The 16,868-nt window shown below is 41.5% G+C and overlaps 2 protein-coding genes across 2 annotated transcripts in view; one reads left to right on the top strand and one right to left on the bottom strand.

The window, feature by feature from the left end:
- Positions 1 to 9: 9 nt before the first annotated feature.
- LOC115443080 (dynein intermediate chain 4, axonemal) lies at positions 10 to 2,367 on the bottom strand. The gene has a single exon (XM_030168347.2). The coding sequence runs from the start codon at positions 2,344 to 2,346 to the stop codon at positions 178 to 180; it is 2,169 nt and encodes a 722-aa protein (XP_030024207.2). The 5' UTR covers positions 2,347 to 2,367; the 3' UTR covers positions 10 to 177.
- LOC115443085 overlaps positions 2,367 to 16,868 on the top strand; it is a 25,798-nt gene continuing 11,296 nt past the window's right edge. The window contains exon 1 of the mRNA XM_030168352.2: positions 2,367 to 4,066. Coding sequence (XP_030024212.2) covers positions 4,036 to 4,066 — 31 coding nt within the window. The 5' untranslated portion in view covers positions 2,367 to 4,035. The remainder of the gene's footprint in view (positions 4,067 to 16,868) is intronic.

The following is a 16,868-nucleotide window of genomic DNA, read 5'->3' as shown; positions in this document are numbered from 1 at the left end:
GTATTTTGTCTCATAACCCCAGTTTTATGACTATTGCCCATATACATATTTGTCAATGTTAAATATGTATTGCTATTACAAAAAGAAAATGGTACATTTTAACTTCCTGTATATCTATATAATTAAAATATCACAGACATTGGTGAGTGCTACATAATCTAAAGTATTAAAATAAATCTACTGCTTCCCGTGCTTCTCTCTTAACTTCTCCAACTTATCCAGTTGTTTCAACAACTGTGGTCGAGTGCACAGCGCCTTCTTGAGCGCTTCATCCAGCATTTTGCGCTGATAAAATGGTGGGATCGGCGTATCTTCCAAATGGAAAGTGTGTATACGACCCGCAGTGTCTCCCACGAACACGTTGTCTCCGGAAGTGCTGAATTTAATATAAGTTAAAACAACGTTATTAGGGAAAGTGTATTCAGCGCATGGCATGTGAGTTTTTCTTCGAAGATCCCAGATGGAGAGAATATTACCGCTCACAGAAATCAGGACGGTGGCGTTAATGGGCGAGAAAGCTATCCCGTAAACGGCTGCGGGGCAAGTCAGGGTCATGATGACATCATCGATGCCTTCCATCCACAATCTGATTGCATTATCAGCTCCGCATGACACGAGCAACAACTTCATGCAAGGGGAGATCTCCATGCCGTACACTGGGCCCGCATGGGCCCTGAATACGTCGATATGCTGATTCAAATAGTGCGTCGAACATCTATGGATGCAGCCTTCATCAGTGCCGACCAAATAGACGTGGTCTATCGACGGATGCCATTTCATGCACAACGCGGCTGCGTACCTCGTTACGGGTACGTCTTCTTTCACACATGTCTTGGTCGTTTCCAAACCCTTCATCCTGCCTTCGACAGTAGACACGCGCATCATGGGCGTGCATATAAAATCATGCGTTTTAGTGCTTGTGAATCTGTTGATCCTTCCATCTTGACAGGTTGTCATAACGTATTCATTTTCTTTATCAATAGCGCGCCAGTTAGTCACCCATATGGGTTCAAAACACGGGTTGGTGTCGCGTTTACTTTGTGCTATTACTTTTATAGTGTACGATGTGATGTCAAGGATTAAAACGTCTCCGTTATTGAAACCACAGGCCAACCAATTGGGATTCTTCTCGGAGAAGGATACGGATGTAACAGGATCCGGAAATCGATACAAACGCTCCGGTTTGATTGGATTTTTGGTACACCAAACACAAATTAAACCATCAAAATATTCAGCGTAACTGAATTTTCCGTGCCCCACCGCTACAATATTTTCATTCTTGGGATTAAAGGATATGCTTGTGATAGGTCGGTTTGCGGTATCTTCACAATCGAATTTCCACAACGGTTTCAAAGAGTAAACATACACTAAGTCTAAAGAAAGAGGATCCATCCGTATAAGGCCACGAAATTTCTTTTGAGCATCAGAATACTCTAAGGTGGCGAGAACTCTTTCCACGAGCAATACTGCGTCAGAAAATTCTTTTGTTGGTGCGATTTCCAAATAAGTCTTACCTTTTTTATGCGAGGTCTCATTAACCTTCTTTTTTTTCTTTCTCAATAAATTAGGCGCAGCAGATTGGTACATGACCATTTCATCGGGTTCTTCAACGACCTGTACTTGCGCGAGCCGTGCGTATGTATCGTGCATGTCCCACAAAGAGGCGAATGCTATTGCGTTCTTTTTTTGTGGTCTCACTGCCAATGTATGTCGAGTCTGTGTTACAACTTCTTCAGTTTGGGTTTCTTCAATTACCATTTTTCGATTTCTACCTTTACCTACTGTTATATATTGATAGAATTCGTTTTCTTCTTCAACTACGTCGCCCTCTGGTGACCCTTTGTCGTATGAATAACTTTGCAAATCGAATAAGAAACATGTTTCAGTTTCTTTTAAAATAATAAATATCTCAGGTGGGTACGCCATGACGGGATAACTTTTTGGCAAATAGAAAGCGGAAGGAGCTATCTCAAGCACCTCGTCCTCCGCAATGAAGCCCTCCTCAGTGTTCATTGTGTGATCGATATGGATGTCGTCAAGGGAAATTGTAGTCGCGTAAACTTTCATACCAGCGTCCGCAGTCGATCGTGATTTGGATCTGGAAACTCTAAGGCCTATTTCACTCTTAAAACGAGATTTGCTTTCAAAGGCGGCGTGTGCGAAAGTCTCTTCCATAGTGACGAAATCAGGGTCAACGATATCATCCGGGGTAACGTCAAGTCCATCAACTATGACGCGGTATGTTTGCCGCTTGTCCATGAAGGAGAAGTTGGCTTTACTGGCCCTGGATGGAGATTCGCCAATAAAGCTGATTCGAGATGCGATCACAACGGAACTCTGGTTCATAGTGTCTGTCGATATAGATGCCATTTTCAATAATAAAGTTTACCTATAAAATATGAAAAAATTTTGCAAACAAAAATAAACACTACGTTAGAGTAATGAAAGATCAAATGTCAAAATGACTGATCACATCATTGAAAGGGGACACTGACGAAAAGTTTCAACAAATATTTTAGAAACAAAAACTTCTTAACAAAAAATGAAACCGCTTTTAAAAAACACTAAAATCTAAAAAATATTTAAAATACCATAATCAATATAAGTATAGGTTAAACTCAGTAGTTATAAGTTTTGAGTTGGAGACTATATTAATTGCTAGCTAAGCTAGAATACGTGAAAAAGTATACTAAAACAATTTTTTTATTTTAGTACAAAATAGACTGCCTCAATGACGTAATTGTGTTACGCACGCGGTACGACGCTGGTGTTACACCTCTGCCTACCCCTGAAACGGAGAAAAAGTGAATAAAAATAGCATCACATAAAATGTCAGTCACAGGAAAGGAAAATTCGCAATTTCGTTTACTTAAAAGGACATGCTTATTCCAATTATTTTAGTTTAAAAGCCAGATTTTGGTACCAAAAAAAAGACAAGTCGCATTCGTAGCCTTGTCCCTCTTTTGTAGTCGGTTAAAAGCTAAAAAGCTTGCATTGCAATTTATAGAGTAATAAAATCGGAAAAATTGGAAGAATTGTTTTATTTCAATATTTTAACATTCGTGTAAACATAAAATATTATTAATCGAATACCTTCCTACTGTACCAGTGAGGAAGAGAATATATTTAATAAGATGTTATAAATTAATCTTCAAATTACTTACTTATCTGCCCGCGTTAGATTTCGGTCACTAAGTAACCGAAGCAGACAGCTGTAATTATACAGCACGGTACATTAGCACGGGTGCCGCAGAGCATATCGCACGCACGCGAGCCGATGCGCTTTACCGAGCGCAGTTCCTGCTACTTTCCTCCTTACTTTGTTGCTCGCATAAAGTGTTACTTGGCGTAAAATTACACCGAGATGCACATTCGTAATTAACCGTAATTGTCCTCTAATGGCGGTGTATTAGCCTTCCGCGGGCTATCTTGTAACGCTGCGAACTTGTTACATAAACTTTAAAAGGGCCATTTATTACACGCACTATACCGTTTTATAGTAAAGGTGTGTTTACGCGGCATGCGTTTCCTATAACGCCGCGTGTGGTGCATTCTAGCTTTGGCTTCTGAGTTCAACCGTGTTGAAGGTTTTTCTTTGGAATATAAAATAACATTTTATTTTGAATCAAATATCTCTATGAATTTTAAATCCATCGTATATAAAAAAATAAATATCATAAAATATGTAATGATAGGTAGATCTGCTTAATTTATTGCTTTTACCGGTCGTTCCCCCAAAAAACAAAGGAAGTGCAAATCGATTGAATTAGCAATGCTCATTATGGTTGTCGGATACATAAATTGTGGTTCAAACTTTAACCGGTCCTTATAAGGAGGTTGACTCACCTTCCCACGACTTGACATCAACCCTGTGAGTCATGAAGGCAAAAGGATTAGCAGACATGTAATGTGTAAAGTTGAACCACCCCGTGCCGGTAGCGGCCGCGCAGCCAGCCGTGACGGTGGACCAGCCGCGGAGGCAGCTTGCATTAGTGGCGCGCGCGTGTTCCGGACACCACCTGGCGAGGGACAGCCATGAAGAGCCTATTGAAACGAATAAAACAGAGTAAGTCCTTTTTGTCATTTTTTTCTGTAATTAGGGCTGTCCGCGACCCTAAGCGACGCACATTCCATTATTGAAATTAATTTAATTCTGTAATATAGAAATCTATTAAAATACGGTAAAACTAAGTATCTTTTAGTATTTAAAGTCTTGCTGTCCAACTAAAAAGTTTTATCGTTTGTTGTTTCCGTTCATGATGAATACCTACTTTCTGAGGTTTAATTATTTTGCTCAGACGTTTGTATTTATGTCTAGAATCACATATACTCTCTTTAAATTAGAATTTACAAGTTAATCATAAGATTCAATTAGATATCAGATGCAAAGCGTCAATTCCAACTAGTGTATCGCGTAGACGCACAATCTCCAAGTAATTCTCATCCAATGACGATCGACAAAAAGACCACAACACCGCGCAACATCAAGTATCTGATGGTAAGGCAACGTCCACACCCGCCTACATTTCGTCGGGCGTTCGGAGCGATACATCGCGTATCGGTAATTGCATCTACTTTTGAGAATGTAATAAAATGGGCCGGTGATATATGCCTACGTCGTAATCCGGCCTCCGCGATGCCTTGAGATCGGCCCTATAGGTACCTGTCTACTGTCTGGTAAATTGTTATGGTACCTACTAAGTACGAATTGGGTATTGAATTCACGTATTATTAAGATGTCTTTTTAAGATGTTGGTTACCTACTTTTTTTATACTAAGTACTCCTAATTAAAGTCTTAACGCAATAGCCATTAGTTAGCTAATGCAGTATTGACGTTTTTTTGGCCTAGAGCTCTCGGAGAGATATTAAGAATCAAGTTCTTCAAATTTACGAGTATCGGATGTTTAAAATATCATATAATATAAATTTATGTTTTTTTTTACACTAAGTTAGCATATTTTTTCATATTTTCGTACACTTTCGTAATTAATCAATGAATACTCTTGTTTTTTGTTCATACTTAAAATGCTATATCGTTTCGCTAGATGGCGTTTGATACTTGTTTGAGACGTATTTAAATTATATTCTGTACAAAAACTGTAGAGGTATATCAATTCATTAGTTATCATGATGTAAGGCTCAAGGAATTTACTTTTGGTATAAGAGACCACTGTAGTGGAATAATAATAAATTACATAATTACAAATAAGCATGATAGGTTTTTTGTGCCCGTTACCGAGAGTTGATAGAAGCAGTTCGTTTACGAGATGATTACGCATCTAACTATAACTAGTTGCATCGCCGCCTAAAACTAAATAGCAAACATGGCAATTACGCAATGAAATCCCACGTCATCCGGAGAGATATTTTGGGATCGCTGGATGTAGGTTTTTCTGCGAGCACCGTATTGAGGCTGACAATAATAAAAATTCGGTCTTCTTATAACGGCCTTTTATTTTATCGTTTAATTGTACAGAGCCGCGCACTCCACTGCGTGTGTTCGGTGTGTGTGAGTTCCCTTGTCGTAGACAATACTCCGTTTTAGTTTTTGTCCATAGACATACCGAGTGGCGTTCGGATACGCCACACCACCCCCCCACGGAGAAGGATAAAAGGTTAACAAAAATCGGGAAAATCCTTAAATTTAACGCGCCTACCAGATCTAGTAGTGTAGGGCAAGTTAGTTGTGGTTGCGGTCTTATCTGGTGATACAGAAGGGGAGAGTTAGGAAAAATGGATTGTGGGAGGACAGACTTTCCAGGAACATTCGGTAGTTTCATCGGCGGCTCAGACAAGCTAGAATCGCTAGAGCTAAGGTTAGTGTGGTCAATGAAGGCCGGTTTGAGCCGATCCACGCTGACAACGACGCACTTTCCCTTGATGTCCAGTGTCATAGTCTTGCCGTCTTCGGCACGGTCTACGACCCGGAATGGACCGGTGTACGGTGGTTGTAGGGGGCGTCTAACGGTATCGTCACGGAGAAATACGTGTGTCGCCGATGCAAGTTCCTTGAAGATGAAGGTTGAGGGTTTAGAATGACTGGAAGCAGGAATTGGGCGTACAGTCGACATTTTGCGTCGCAATTGTACGACAAAATCTGCTGAGTCCTCGATGCCAACAGGTCCAGGATTTGAAATTAACATTTCTCCAGGTAGGCGGAGAGTTTCTCCATAGAGCATTTCAGCAGTTGTGCACTTAATATCTTCCTTGAAGGCGGACCGCATGCCAAGGAGGACGAAAGGGAGCGCACGAACCCAAGAATCCTGGTGGCACATAAGTGCAGCTTTAAGTTGGCGATGAACGCGTTCTATCATCCCGTTAGCACAGGGGTGGTAAGAAGTTGTTCTAATGCGCTTGGTGGCGAAGTGTATCATCAGTCGGCGGAAAAGGTCCGACTCAAACTGAGTACCTTGATCAGTGGTTATGACTAAAGGAACGCCGAAGCGGGGAATCCATTCTCTGGTGAAAGTCTCGGCCACTTCCTCTGCGGTTATGGAACGCATTGGCCACACCTCGGGCCATCTGGTACCTCTGTCAATAGCTGTTAAACAATAGCGGAAATCATTGCAAACCGGCAAGGGACCGACGATGTCGAGGTGGACGTGTCGGAAACGACCGGATGGAAGGTCGAATTTGCCGGGCGGAGCAGAGTTGTGGCGCGACACTTTAGCACGTTGACACGCCTCACAAGTGCGAGCCCACTCCTTGCAATCCTTTTTGACAGAAGGCCAGACGAAACGTTTGGTCACGAGATGGGTTGTAGCACGAGCGCCTGGGTGACTTAAGTTATGCAGTTTGTTGAAGGCTGCTCTGCGAAAAGTAGGGGTTAAATAGGGACGAGGCTTACCGGTAGACATATCACAGGTGACCAGGATGTCAGTGCCAGGAATGACGACTTTAGTCAACTGAAGGCTAGAGTTATGGAGAAGAAGCTCAGCTAACTCCTGATCAGTCTCCTGTGATTTAGCAAGGTCTTCATAGTCTTGCTCGAGAGCGATAGCGTCGACGCGTGACATTGCGTCAGCGACGACATTGTCCTCTCCCTTAATATATTTAATGTCAGTGGTGAACTGACTAATAAAAGATAGTTGGTTCAACTGTGAGGGTGGGAGTTTTTCCCTACGCTGCACAAAAGCGTATAGGAGTGGTTTATGATCTGTGAATATGGTCACGTGCTGAACCTCGAGAACGTGGCGGAAGTGTTGTACGCTTTCGTACACCGCCAGCAGCTCGCGGTAATAAGTTGGCCACTGCGCTTGTTGTGTGGTAAGTTTCCTGCTAAAGAAAGCAAGGGGAAACCACTGCCCATCAATTTTCTGCTGAAGGCAGGATCCGACATGGGCACTTGAAGCGTCCGTAAACAATCCAAGGGGCGCGTCGTTAATCGGATGCTGTAGCAAAGTGGCATTGGATAGACTCCTTTACAGGCCTCAAACTGCGTCAGTAGCTCAGGCGACCATGTAAATGGTTTAGCGCCTTTGCCATTGGTAGCGACCACAGCGTCGATAAGTGGGGCCTGGAACTGCGCGGCGTGAGGCACGAAACGGCGGTAATAGTTTAACATGCCGAGAAAACGACGCACACCTTGTATAGTCTTCGGAGGGGGAAAACTCAAAATAGCTTGCTCTCGTTCTTGTGGGGGTCTGGTGCCTTCTGGGCTGATATGGTAACCCAGAAATGCCACTTCACGAGCACCAAGGATACACTTCGAAGGGTTGATTACTACCCCGTAATTTTGGAGGCGCCCGAAAAGAATCCGAAGATGCTCCCGGTGGAGAGCCTCATCTGCAGAGTAGACGAGGATGTCATCCACGTAGGGAAAACAAAAGTCGAGACCCCGTGTGACCTCATCGACAAACCTTTGAAAGGTTTGACCGGCGTTACGGAGACCGAAGGTCATGAAGGGAAATTCGAAGAGGCCAAACGGAGTAACGATGGCGGTCTTCGGGACGTCCTCTTCTGCCACGGGGATCTGGTGGTAGGCCTTGACCAGGTCGAGGGTGCTAAAGATATTGGCACCTGCAAGATTGTGGGCAAAGTCGTTGATGTGTCGGACCGGGTAACGGTCTGGTATTGTTCTGGCGTTCAGTGACCTGTAATCGCCACAGGGACGCCAAGTGTTGTCTTTTTTGATGGCCATGTGCAAGGGGGGACGACCAGGCACTTTTAGATGGTCGTGCGATGCCTGATTGAATCATGTCATCAAATTCCTTTTTGGCTGAGATTAATTTCTGCGGAGCCAAACGCCGAGGCTGACAGGAAATGGGTGGCCCGTCCGTTGTTTTTATAAAGTGGACAGTGTTGTGTTTGACCGTCCTGGGAAGGCCTGGTGGACGGGTTATATCAGGAAACTCTGCCAGCACCTGTGCGAAAGCAGAATTGGCTGAAGCAACGGCTTTGATACTGGGTTGCTCCGATGTTGCAGAAGAGGCGGAAGCTGAAAGGCTAGTGGTTCCGTCAACCAATTTTTTATTGCGACAATCTGGCAAAAGATGGTAATAAGACAGGAAATCTGAGCCCAGAATAGCGGTGGTAACGTCGGCAACGACGAACTGCCAAATAAATTTCCGGCGGAGACCAAGGTTCAGTGTCAAGTTAATAGTGCCGTAGGTCTTAATACTGCTCCCATTAGCGGCGCTGAGCTCGTAGTCAGTGGGTTTCCTCTGACCTGCAAGCCAGCGGCGTGGGTAGCAGCATAGATCAGACCCAGTGTCAATAAGGAATTGTCGCTTAGTGACATGGTCAGTGACAAATAGACGGCGGCCGTTGGGTTGAGTGGAGTCGCAATCAGTCGCCGCCGCTACTGATTGCTCGGAGGGTTTTCCGACTCCCAGTTGCAAGGAGTAACACACTTGTTGGCCTTTGTGCCATACTTCTTGTGATACCAACAACTCGAGCGGGCATTGTAAGTGGTATTGCGGGAAGATTGCCTTCTTCTAGATGAGGAGCGATCCCGAGACCTAAAGCGACCAGTGCGGGTGGAGGATAGAGCAGCAACTTGCTTTCTTAGCTCCTCAATCTGCTCCATCAAGGTGGTCAGAGAAGGCGCGGCGGCAGTGGCGCAAACATTTGCAGTAGCTGGTTGCGCCTCAACAATCTTGTCAGCTATGTCGGCGATCCTCTCCAAACCGAGATCGGCCTGGGCGGCGAGGATGACTTGAACATGCTGAGGTAAGCGTCGTAGCCATAACTGACGAAGGATGTTGTCGTCGGTAAATGTGGGCCCTGCAAGAGATTTCAGGTGACGGAGGAATTGTGATGGTTTCCTATCACCAAGTTCCTCCTCACTGAGAAGTTTCCTCAACCTTTGTTCTTCAGATGAAGAAAACCGTTTGACAAGTGTGTTTTTTAAGTTTTTATATTTGTCCTGAGCCGGGGGATTGGCCACTATGTCCTCGATTTCCCCAGCAATTTGATGATCAATTTTGCTGAGAATGTGACTGTATTTGGTCTCATCCGTGGTAATCCCTGCAAGCAAAAACTGTGCCTCTGCTTGAGCAAACCAAACGTTTGCCCTATCAGGCCAAAATGGTGGCAGTTTTATAGCAACCCTGCATATGGACGTAGCATTAGGCTGCACTTGCAAGGCGCGCAGATTAGCGTTTTCAGCCTCCAAAGCGGAGAGGCGAGCTAGCAATTCCTCAGACATGGTTAATGAAAGGGAATGAATAAGCAGGTGTTGGAAAGGAACCACAACCAACCGTCACCACACACAATAATAAAATTTAGGTTTTTAGATATTTGCACTTGTGATAAACATAAAATAGCAGATAAACATAAATGAACACAAAATGGTAAAATACTTAGAAATTAGTTGTGTGGTTTGATATAAGCAAATACAAAATATATACTTAATCTAAATGGACAATAACCATTGAGCGAATTTCTACAATGAGTATTAACGTTACGGTTAGTCCGGCTGATTGCCATCACTTATTTTATACAAAGGTATGAACGAATTTAAGTTAATGTAAACAAAGTTGGATTAAATGTAAACAATATTAACAAATGCTATATGGCACTTTAAATTTAAATAGCAGTCACACCGAATGTCACTGGATGTTATCGTTAAGATTGAACTTCACTGAGGTTAAAATGTCTGTAATGGACTTGTAATTTCCAAGTCTCCGGCAAAAACGTAGATAAGCAGTACTTGCGTGAACCGGAACGAAGCACGTTGACAGGTGACAGCTAAGTTGACAGGTGACAGCTAAGTTGACAGGTGACAGCTAAGTTGACAGGTGACAGCTAAGTTGACAGTTGACAGCTAAGTTGACAGTTGACAGCTAAGTTGACAGTTGACAGGAGCAGTCATTTGCTAGTACGGCCGATGCCGATGTTGCCGATGGCGAACCACGGTGGCGCGGCATAGCACCCACGCCGATGACGTCACTCAAGTGGTTGTTGAAATACAATTTCGGCGAACTTCCTCTTGAGATTTTTTTTATGCACAAACTTCCAATTGCGTTGACTCTCGACAATCCGGGTGTATTGGACCGATCTAGCCGTGGCGGCGACCGATGTATCTCGCTCAGCGTCGTAGTTGCTGGACCGGGTAAGCGGTGAGCTTGCGGGGGCCCTGATGAGGCCGATGCTGGGCGAAAGTTGTTGCCACGGCGTTTTTCAGTCGTCAATGCTCATCAATACGGCTGTTGCAGGTTGCGACTTACGTGTTCACATCACGTCGGGGTCACCAATTTGGGATCGCTGGATGTAGGTTTTTCTGCGAGCACCGTATTGAGGCTGACAATAATAAAAATTCGGTCTTCTTATAACGGCCTTTTATTTTATCGTTTAATTGTACAGAGCCGCGCACTCCACTGCGTGTGTTCGGTGTGTGTGAGTTCCCTTGTCGTAGACAATACTCCGTTTTAGTTTTTGTCCATAGACATACCGAGTGGCGTTCGGATACGCCACAATATGTCCCGTGCCTATGCTCAGTCTATTGAATACAGTAGCTTTAATGTTCTTGAAAGCGGAATACAATGCTTGTAGCGATAGGCAAAAAAGTGGCGCTGCCCTATAATGCTCTAAGACCTAAAAAGAACCGCGAAGCAATACAAGACTTAGCAAAAAATGGTATATCTATAAAACTTTTACTCCCTATGACAATTCTTCTAGATTACCCAATTCGCTCCAAAGTACCTACTTACAATATTCTATAACCCACGAACGTGGTTGTAAATTATTTTAAAACTCAAAAACAATTCCTTTGCATGTTCGTTTTGCATGAACATCAAAATGCTTTATAGGTGTGAACGTCTCGTGTCTATAATTAAATATAATATAAAGAAAGTGTGTGAAATCGCGATGTGGCCGTGCAAGTCTCGCGCAGTTTCGTAATTCTTTCCCGGGGCCGCGTCCGTCAGCGCGATAGGGCGAGTGTGGTGTCCACGGCGCGGCGCGGCCGGGCGGCCAGGCGGCGCAGGCGCAGGTCGAGAGGTCGTGAGCGCAGCCCGCAGACGCGCCCCGCCTCCCTAATTGCCGCGCCCCACGCAAATAAATAATTTTTATCCACAGCGCGGAGATCACGCTCCTTCTTGACCTTAAATAACTACACGTAAAGGTGATTTTTGTAAAATTTCGCCGGTTCCCGAAATGCCGACACTGCGACCGTACGAATTCCGCGTGCCTATCGAAATATTCGATGGACGATGATTGCGCGTCGTGATACTATCGCTTCGTCGAATTGTTAATAATATCTTTTCAATCCGCCTCAGACGCAATAATTTTAATGATGAAATGTGCTTAATGTATACTAAGTTATTCTTGCGAGTTCGCTCACATGGAAATTATTGTTAGGCAAAACTACAGCCGGAATCACAAAATGCTTTTAATGTAATTTATTAGCCGTTCAGCTTCGTCTAGCTTCATGTAATTAAGGTGGTAGCTCAAGGTCCATTTTCATACATTTTGTTTCGGCTTTAATCTGGGTAACTAAACAAGTATTGGCAAGTAAAGAATTTAAATTCACGTCTAGTTAGTGATTAGTTCTCGCAGTTGAAAGAAAAACGTAAAAATAATTAATAATCATGGATATTTCGGCCTTTAAAATTTAATATGACGAAATTTTAAAGGCAGAAATATCCATGACTAGCTTTTGCCCGCGGCTCCGCCCGCGTTATAAAGTTTTTCAGGCTAAAGTTTTCCGTTATAAAAGTAGTAGTTTCCCGGGAGCCTCTCAAACTGTCTCCATACCAAATTTCATCTTAATACGTTGGGTAGTTTTTGAGTTTAACACGTTCAGGCAGACAGATGCAGCGGGGGACTTTGTTTTATAATATATTTTTTAGAACTTTTTAAGAAGAATAATCCCGTCATACATCATTGTTGCATAACTTTAACCGTTTACGCAGCGCACGCAACGGAAGCTCTCAAAACTAATAATTTTTCCCCGTTTTTGCAACATGTTTCATTACTGCTCCGCTCCGATTGGTCATAGCGTGATGATATATAGCCTATAGCACTCCAGGAACAAAGGGCTATCCAACACAAAAAGATTTTTTCAGTTCAAACACGGTAGTTCCTGAGATTAACCATTACTGCTTCGCTCCTATTGGTCATAGCGTGATGATAAATAGCCTATAGCACTCCACGAATAAAGGGCTATCCAACACAAAAATAATTTTTCAGTTTGAACCGGTAGTTCCTGAGATTAGCCATTACTGCTCCGCTCCTATTGGTCATAGCGTGATGATATATAGCCTATAGCACTACACTAATAAAGAGCTATCCAACACAAAAAGAATTTTTCAATTCGAACCGGTAGTTCCTGAGATTAGTCATTACTGCTCCGCTCCTATTGGTCATAGCGTGATGATATATAGCCTATAGCACTCCACGAACAAAGGGCTATCCAACACAAAAAGAATTTTTCAGTTTGGACCGGTAGTTCCTGAGATTAGCCATTACTGCTCCGCTCCTATTGGGTATAGCGTGATGATATATAGCCTATAGCACTCCACGAACAAAGGGCTATCCAACGCAAAAAGAATTTTTCAATTTGGACTGGTAGTTCCTGAGATTAGCGCGTTCAAACAAACAAACAAACAAACAAACTCTTCAGCTTTATATAATAGTATAGATTAACAACTGAAGTTAGCTAAAATTGAGTTTCTCGAAGCCGACCACTATTTATGTACTATGTATTTTGAGACTATGCAATTTTGTCGCGTTCGCGATTCACTTTCACTTTTGTTGAGTTTCAGAACGCGATATTAGATCCTCCAACGCGCACGCGAATTTGAACTTTATGCAGCGGTAATAAATTACAAATTGACTCTACGTATTAGTTAGAAAACGTTTGTATGGGAAATAGAAAAATGCTGTTTTGAGGATTTTCCCGGCAATTATTCGAATTTTTCTCACCTTTTAAATCTTCCCTAGACCTCCACGAATAATTCAAGACCAAGATAAGATAAATCCGTTCAGCCGTTCTCGAGTTTTAGCGAGACTAACGAACAGCAATTGATTTTTATATATATAGATTACTTTATTACTTGCCAATACTTGTTTAGTTACCCAGATTAAAGCCGAAACAAAATGTATGAAAATGGACCTTGAGCTACCACCTTAAAGAAATTAATTAATGCAATAGAAGTGAAAGTTGTTCTAGTTTATTAGGAATCATTTTTTAGATTGGTAGAGTTGTAGAGATCATAGAATGCTAATCCAGTTTTCACTTGACGATCATAAGCCAAAAATATAGAAATATTATGGGTATGATAAATAAAAAGACAAATTTGTCTAGGTCTATTTATGCCATCAAGCAGTTGTTCGAAGCACTATTTTCTTGCGATATGAACGACATTGTAGCGAGAGTAAACGCTGGGCATTATGAGATATAACATCTAACTGTCTCAAGTTGATGAGGGCACCGTGCAGATTGCTTTGTAATTTAAAGTTCTGGTTGATATTGCAGTTATGTATAATAGTGTCGCTTGCTAGGCTAGATAATTGAGTTTTAAAAAAGTAGAGTCACTTGACGGCTTAAAATGTATGCTAGTTGATTGAACATTGGTTTAGGACATGAACGGAAAGCATTTAGAAACTGTTGGAATGAATAGAATAACGTGCATTAATACATTTTATTAAATTTTGAGTAACGAGAGTTACATTGTTATAGAGGCAAATAAAACCACCTAAAACGCGTCCTAACTCCTTATGCGTAACATGGTATTAAGACATATAATAAGATAAATAAATAATATTCCACGCAAGCCCACGCATATCTTGCCGAAGAGGAAGATAGATATGCAACTATATTCACAGGGCCCAATTCTTTTCTGTCTGCGCATATAATATGACAATCGTATAATAGCTGAATCTAGCAGAAATTAAACGAGATATCAGGCACAATTTAAGATACTAAAATTTGATTGCGTGACCTGCGTATTGTTCCAGGACAACAGAACATGAACAATAAAGTATTAAACACAACCAGAATAAAACAAAATAATAAGCGAAAATACTTCGCATACCATCACTCCGCTGTGTAAATAAATGACAACCTGTGTTTACACGCAATAAACAAAATGCGATCATGAAAGAATATTAAGGCCCTGATCGACCCGCGAGGAAAGCAGTGTTCTTAACTCTTAGGCCGATAAATTCCGCTCGTTAGGACGGAAATAAATACCTCGGTTTTGTTAACTGTTGAATCTTCTACTTTAGCGTACTCCAGGGATATATTGACTTTTTTATATATAAACCGGCACACAAGTGTAACTTAACGTGACTTCCACTCAAAACATCCACAATTCCAAAAGATCCATAGATGCTATAAGAATAGGTACCTATTAGAGAAGGGAAGGATATTGCTTGCTTCATATATCGCTTTCGTACCATACGAAACACAACACCAAGCTGTCACTTCACGACAATTTGCAGCCAATTAATTCCAACAGTTTTACAACATCGATTTTCACAACTCGTCCAATCACCCATAAACGTTCAATTTTTAATCTCTGTTACAATGATTACTCTCCGACGTTTAATATCACGCAATTGCCTCTGAGTTACGATAAATTATGATTATTTTAACGTCTTGACTCAAGTTGCGAAATTTCGTAATTCCAAGAGAACATCGCTATTACCACGTGTGATTTGGTAATCAATTAGATGAAAATAGCTATTTACAGTTCAATATGGGGATACATTTATTAGAATTATTGACAATCGAGATACTTATGATTAATTCTGCCTTTTTTACTTCGAGGACGTCATAAGTTAGTATATATAAAATTTTAATTCCATAATGGAAGAAGATCGAAAATCATCAAAATCAAGTATTTTATTTTTATGGGAATTAATTGTAAATCGCTTTAGCTGGGTCATAGGTACTTGATTCGTTATTTAAACTACTCGTAAAAAAATATACAAATGTAAAGGATCTCTGAAAAACGAACGAAGGAAAATCTCTGTGGAAAACGAACTTATAATACCATTATCGGAAATCGCACTGTTTCGACAACAGACATTAGGGATCTAAAAATAGTAAAGCCGTTCTAACTGTTTTATAATGTTACAAAATCGTAAAGCAAAGGCACGTCTCAAGGATGGATAGATCAAAGAACCATCTATTTACTAAGATGTCACCGCTCACCACCATCGCGGCGCGCGACGGGTGTCCGTGACTAATCGCGTACCTGCTATTTGTGATTACCTTATTGGTCACACTCCACGCGGACCATGTTTTGAGACATTAGGAAAGCGTTCCACTGACCTCAACAATTTCGCTTTCTATTGTTGATCTCTACACTAGGAAATAAAACCTTAAAAAATTATCAATTATGATTTTTATTGATTTTTTGATAAATCTTCAACGAATAAAGCACGATTAGCAATAGCCACGCGCGATTGACCTTTCGAAAGATCATGTTAAAATTAGCTAAACATTTTTATAACAACCATTAATCAAAGCTAATGGCAAAAGATTGTTACCGTTCAAAATGCTTAATACTATATTGTTTGTTTATGTAAATTATTTTATAGAAAAAGAATTTTATAATATGTTTGAAGATAAATTATACCTAACTGAAAAAACGTGAGCGGATATGGATCGTGTGGGTTGTTGCTAAATGTCAAGAAACCATTCTAATTGCAATTTAGACAAAACTGATCTTTATTCTTTTATATCATAAAACATATTCTAAAATATATACTTTAAATCACCACGCAACTGAGGATCACACTATCACCGTAAAACACGCTTTGATTTGTTACCGCTCTATCTATACGTATGTTAACACCCACGAACTAACTTTTATCCAAAAACTCATCTTACCACATTACGACGCCTAGAAATTAGACCGAATTTTCCACCTTCAAATTATGTTTTCTTATTTTACAAGCAAGAACAAACTGACGTCCAGAAATTAGACCGTATATTCCACTGTCAAATTATATCGTCAAATGTCACGAGCAGACACCAACTGCCGATCATAGTGAAATGCAAATATGAATTCCATAACAAAAGAAATATCGTGACATGTAAAGCTTTCCGTGATTACTGCAGTAGGGTCGTGCGATGCCGCGGCTGCGCGGGAGGCGTCACGTGTAAATGTATTGTGCTGACCAGCGTGCCGGCCCCCGAGACGGAATAATGCGCGCAATTGTTGCTTTTCGCTGATTGCTGCGTGTAGAGCTATATCGCCGCATGGGGGAAGTATGGTCGGCAAAATAATGAATTTTATCTATATGGTGTATTGATGCTGCTAAAATGGTTTCGAAATAATTAGGAATGAAATTTACGCATAGCAGAGAACATAAAAGTTATACGATAGAGTTCTGTAGAAGATACTCCGACAAAAAATTAGAGTTTGAGTCACAGAAACAATTCGATATTTTTTCCACACATCTAAAATGT

Source organism: Manduca sexta, chromosome 17 (genome assembly GCF_014839805.1).
Source record: "Manduca sexta isolate Smith_Timp_Sample1 chromosome 17, JHU_Msex_v1.0, whole genome shotgun sequence".
Lineage (NCBI taxonomy): Eukaryota > Metazoa > Arthropoda > Insecta > Lepidoptera > Sphingidae > Manduca > Manduca sexta.
The sequence above is the reverse complement of the archived record's forward strand: the minus strand, read 5'-3'. Positions and strand labels throughout refer to the sequence as shown.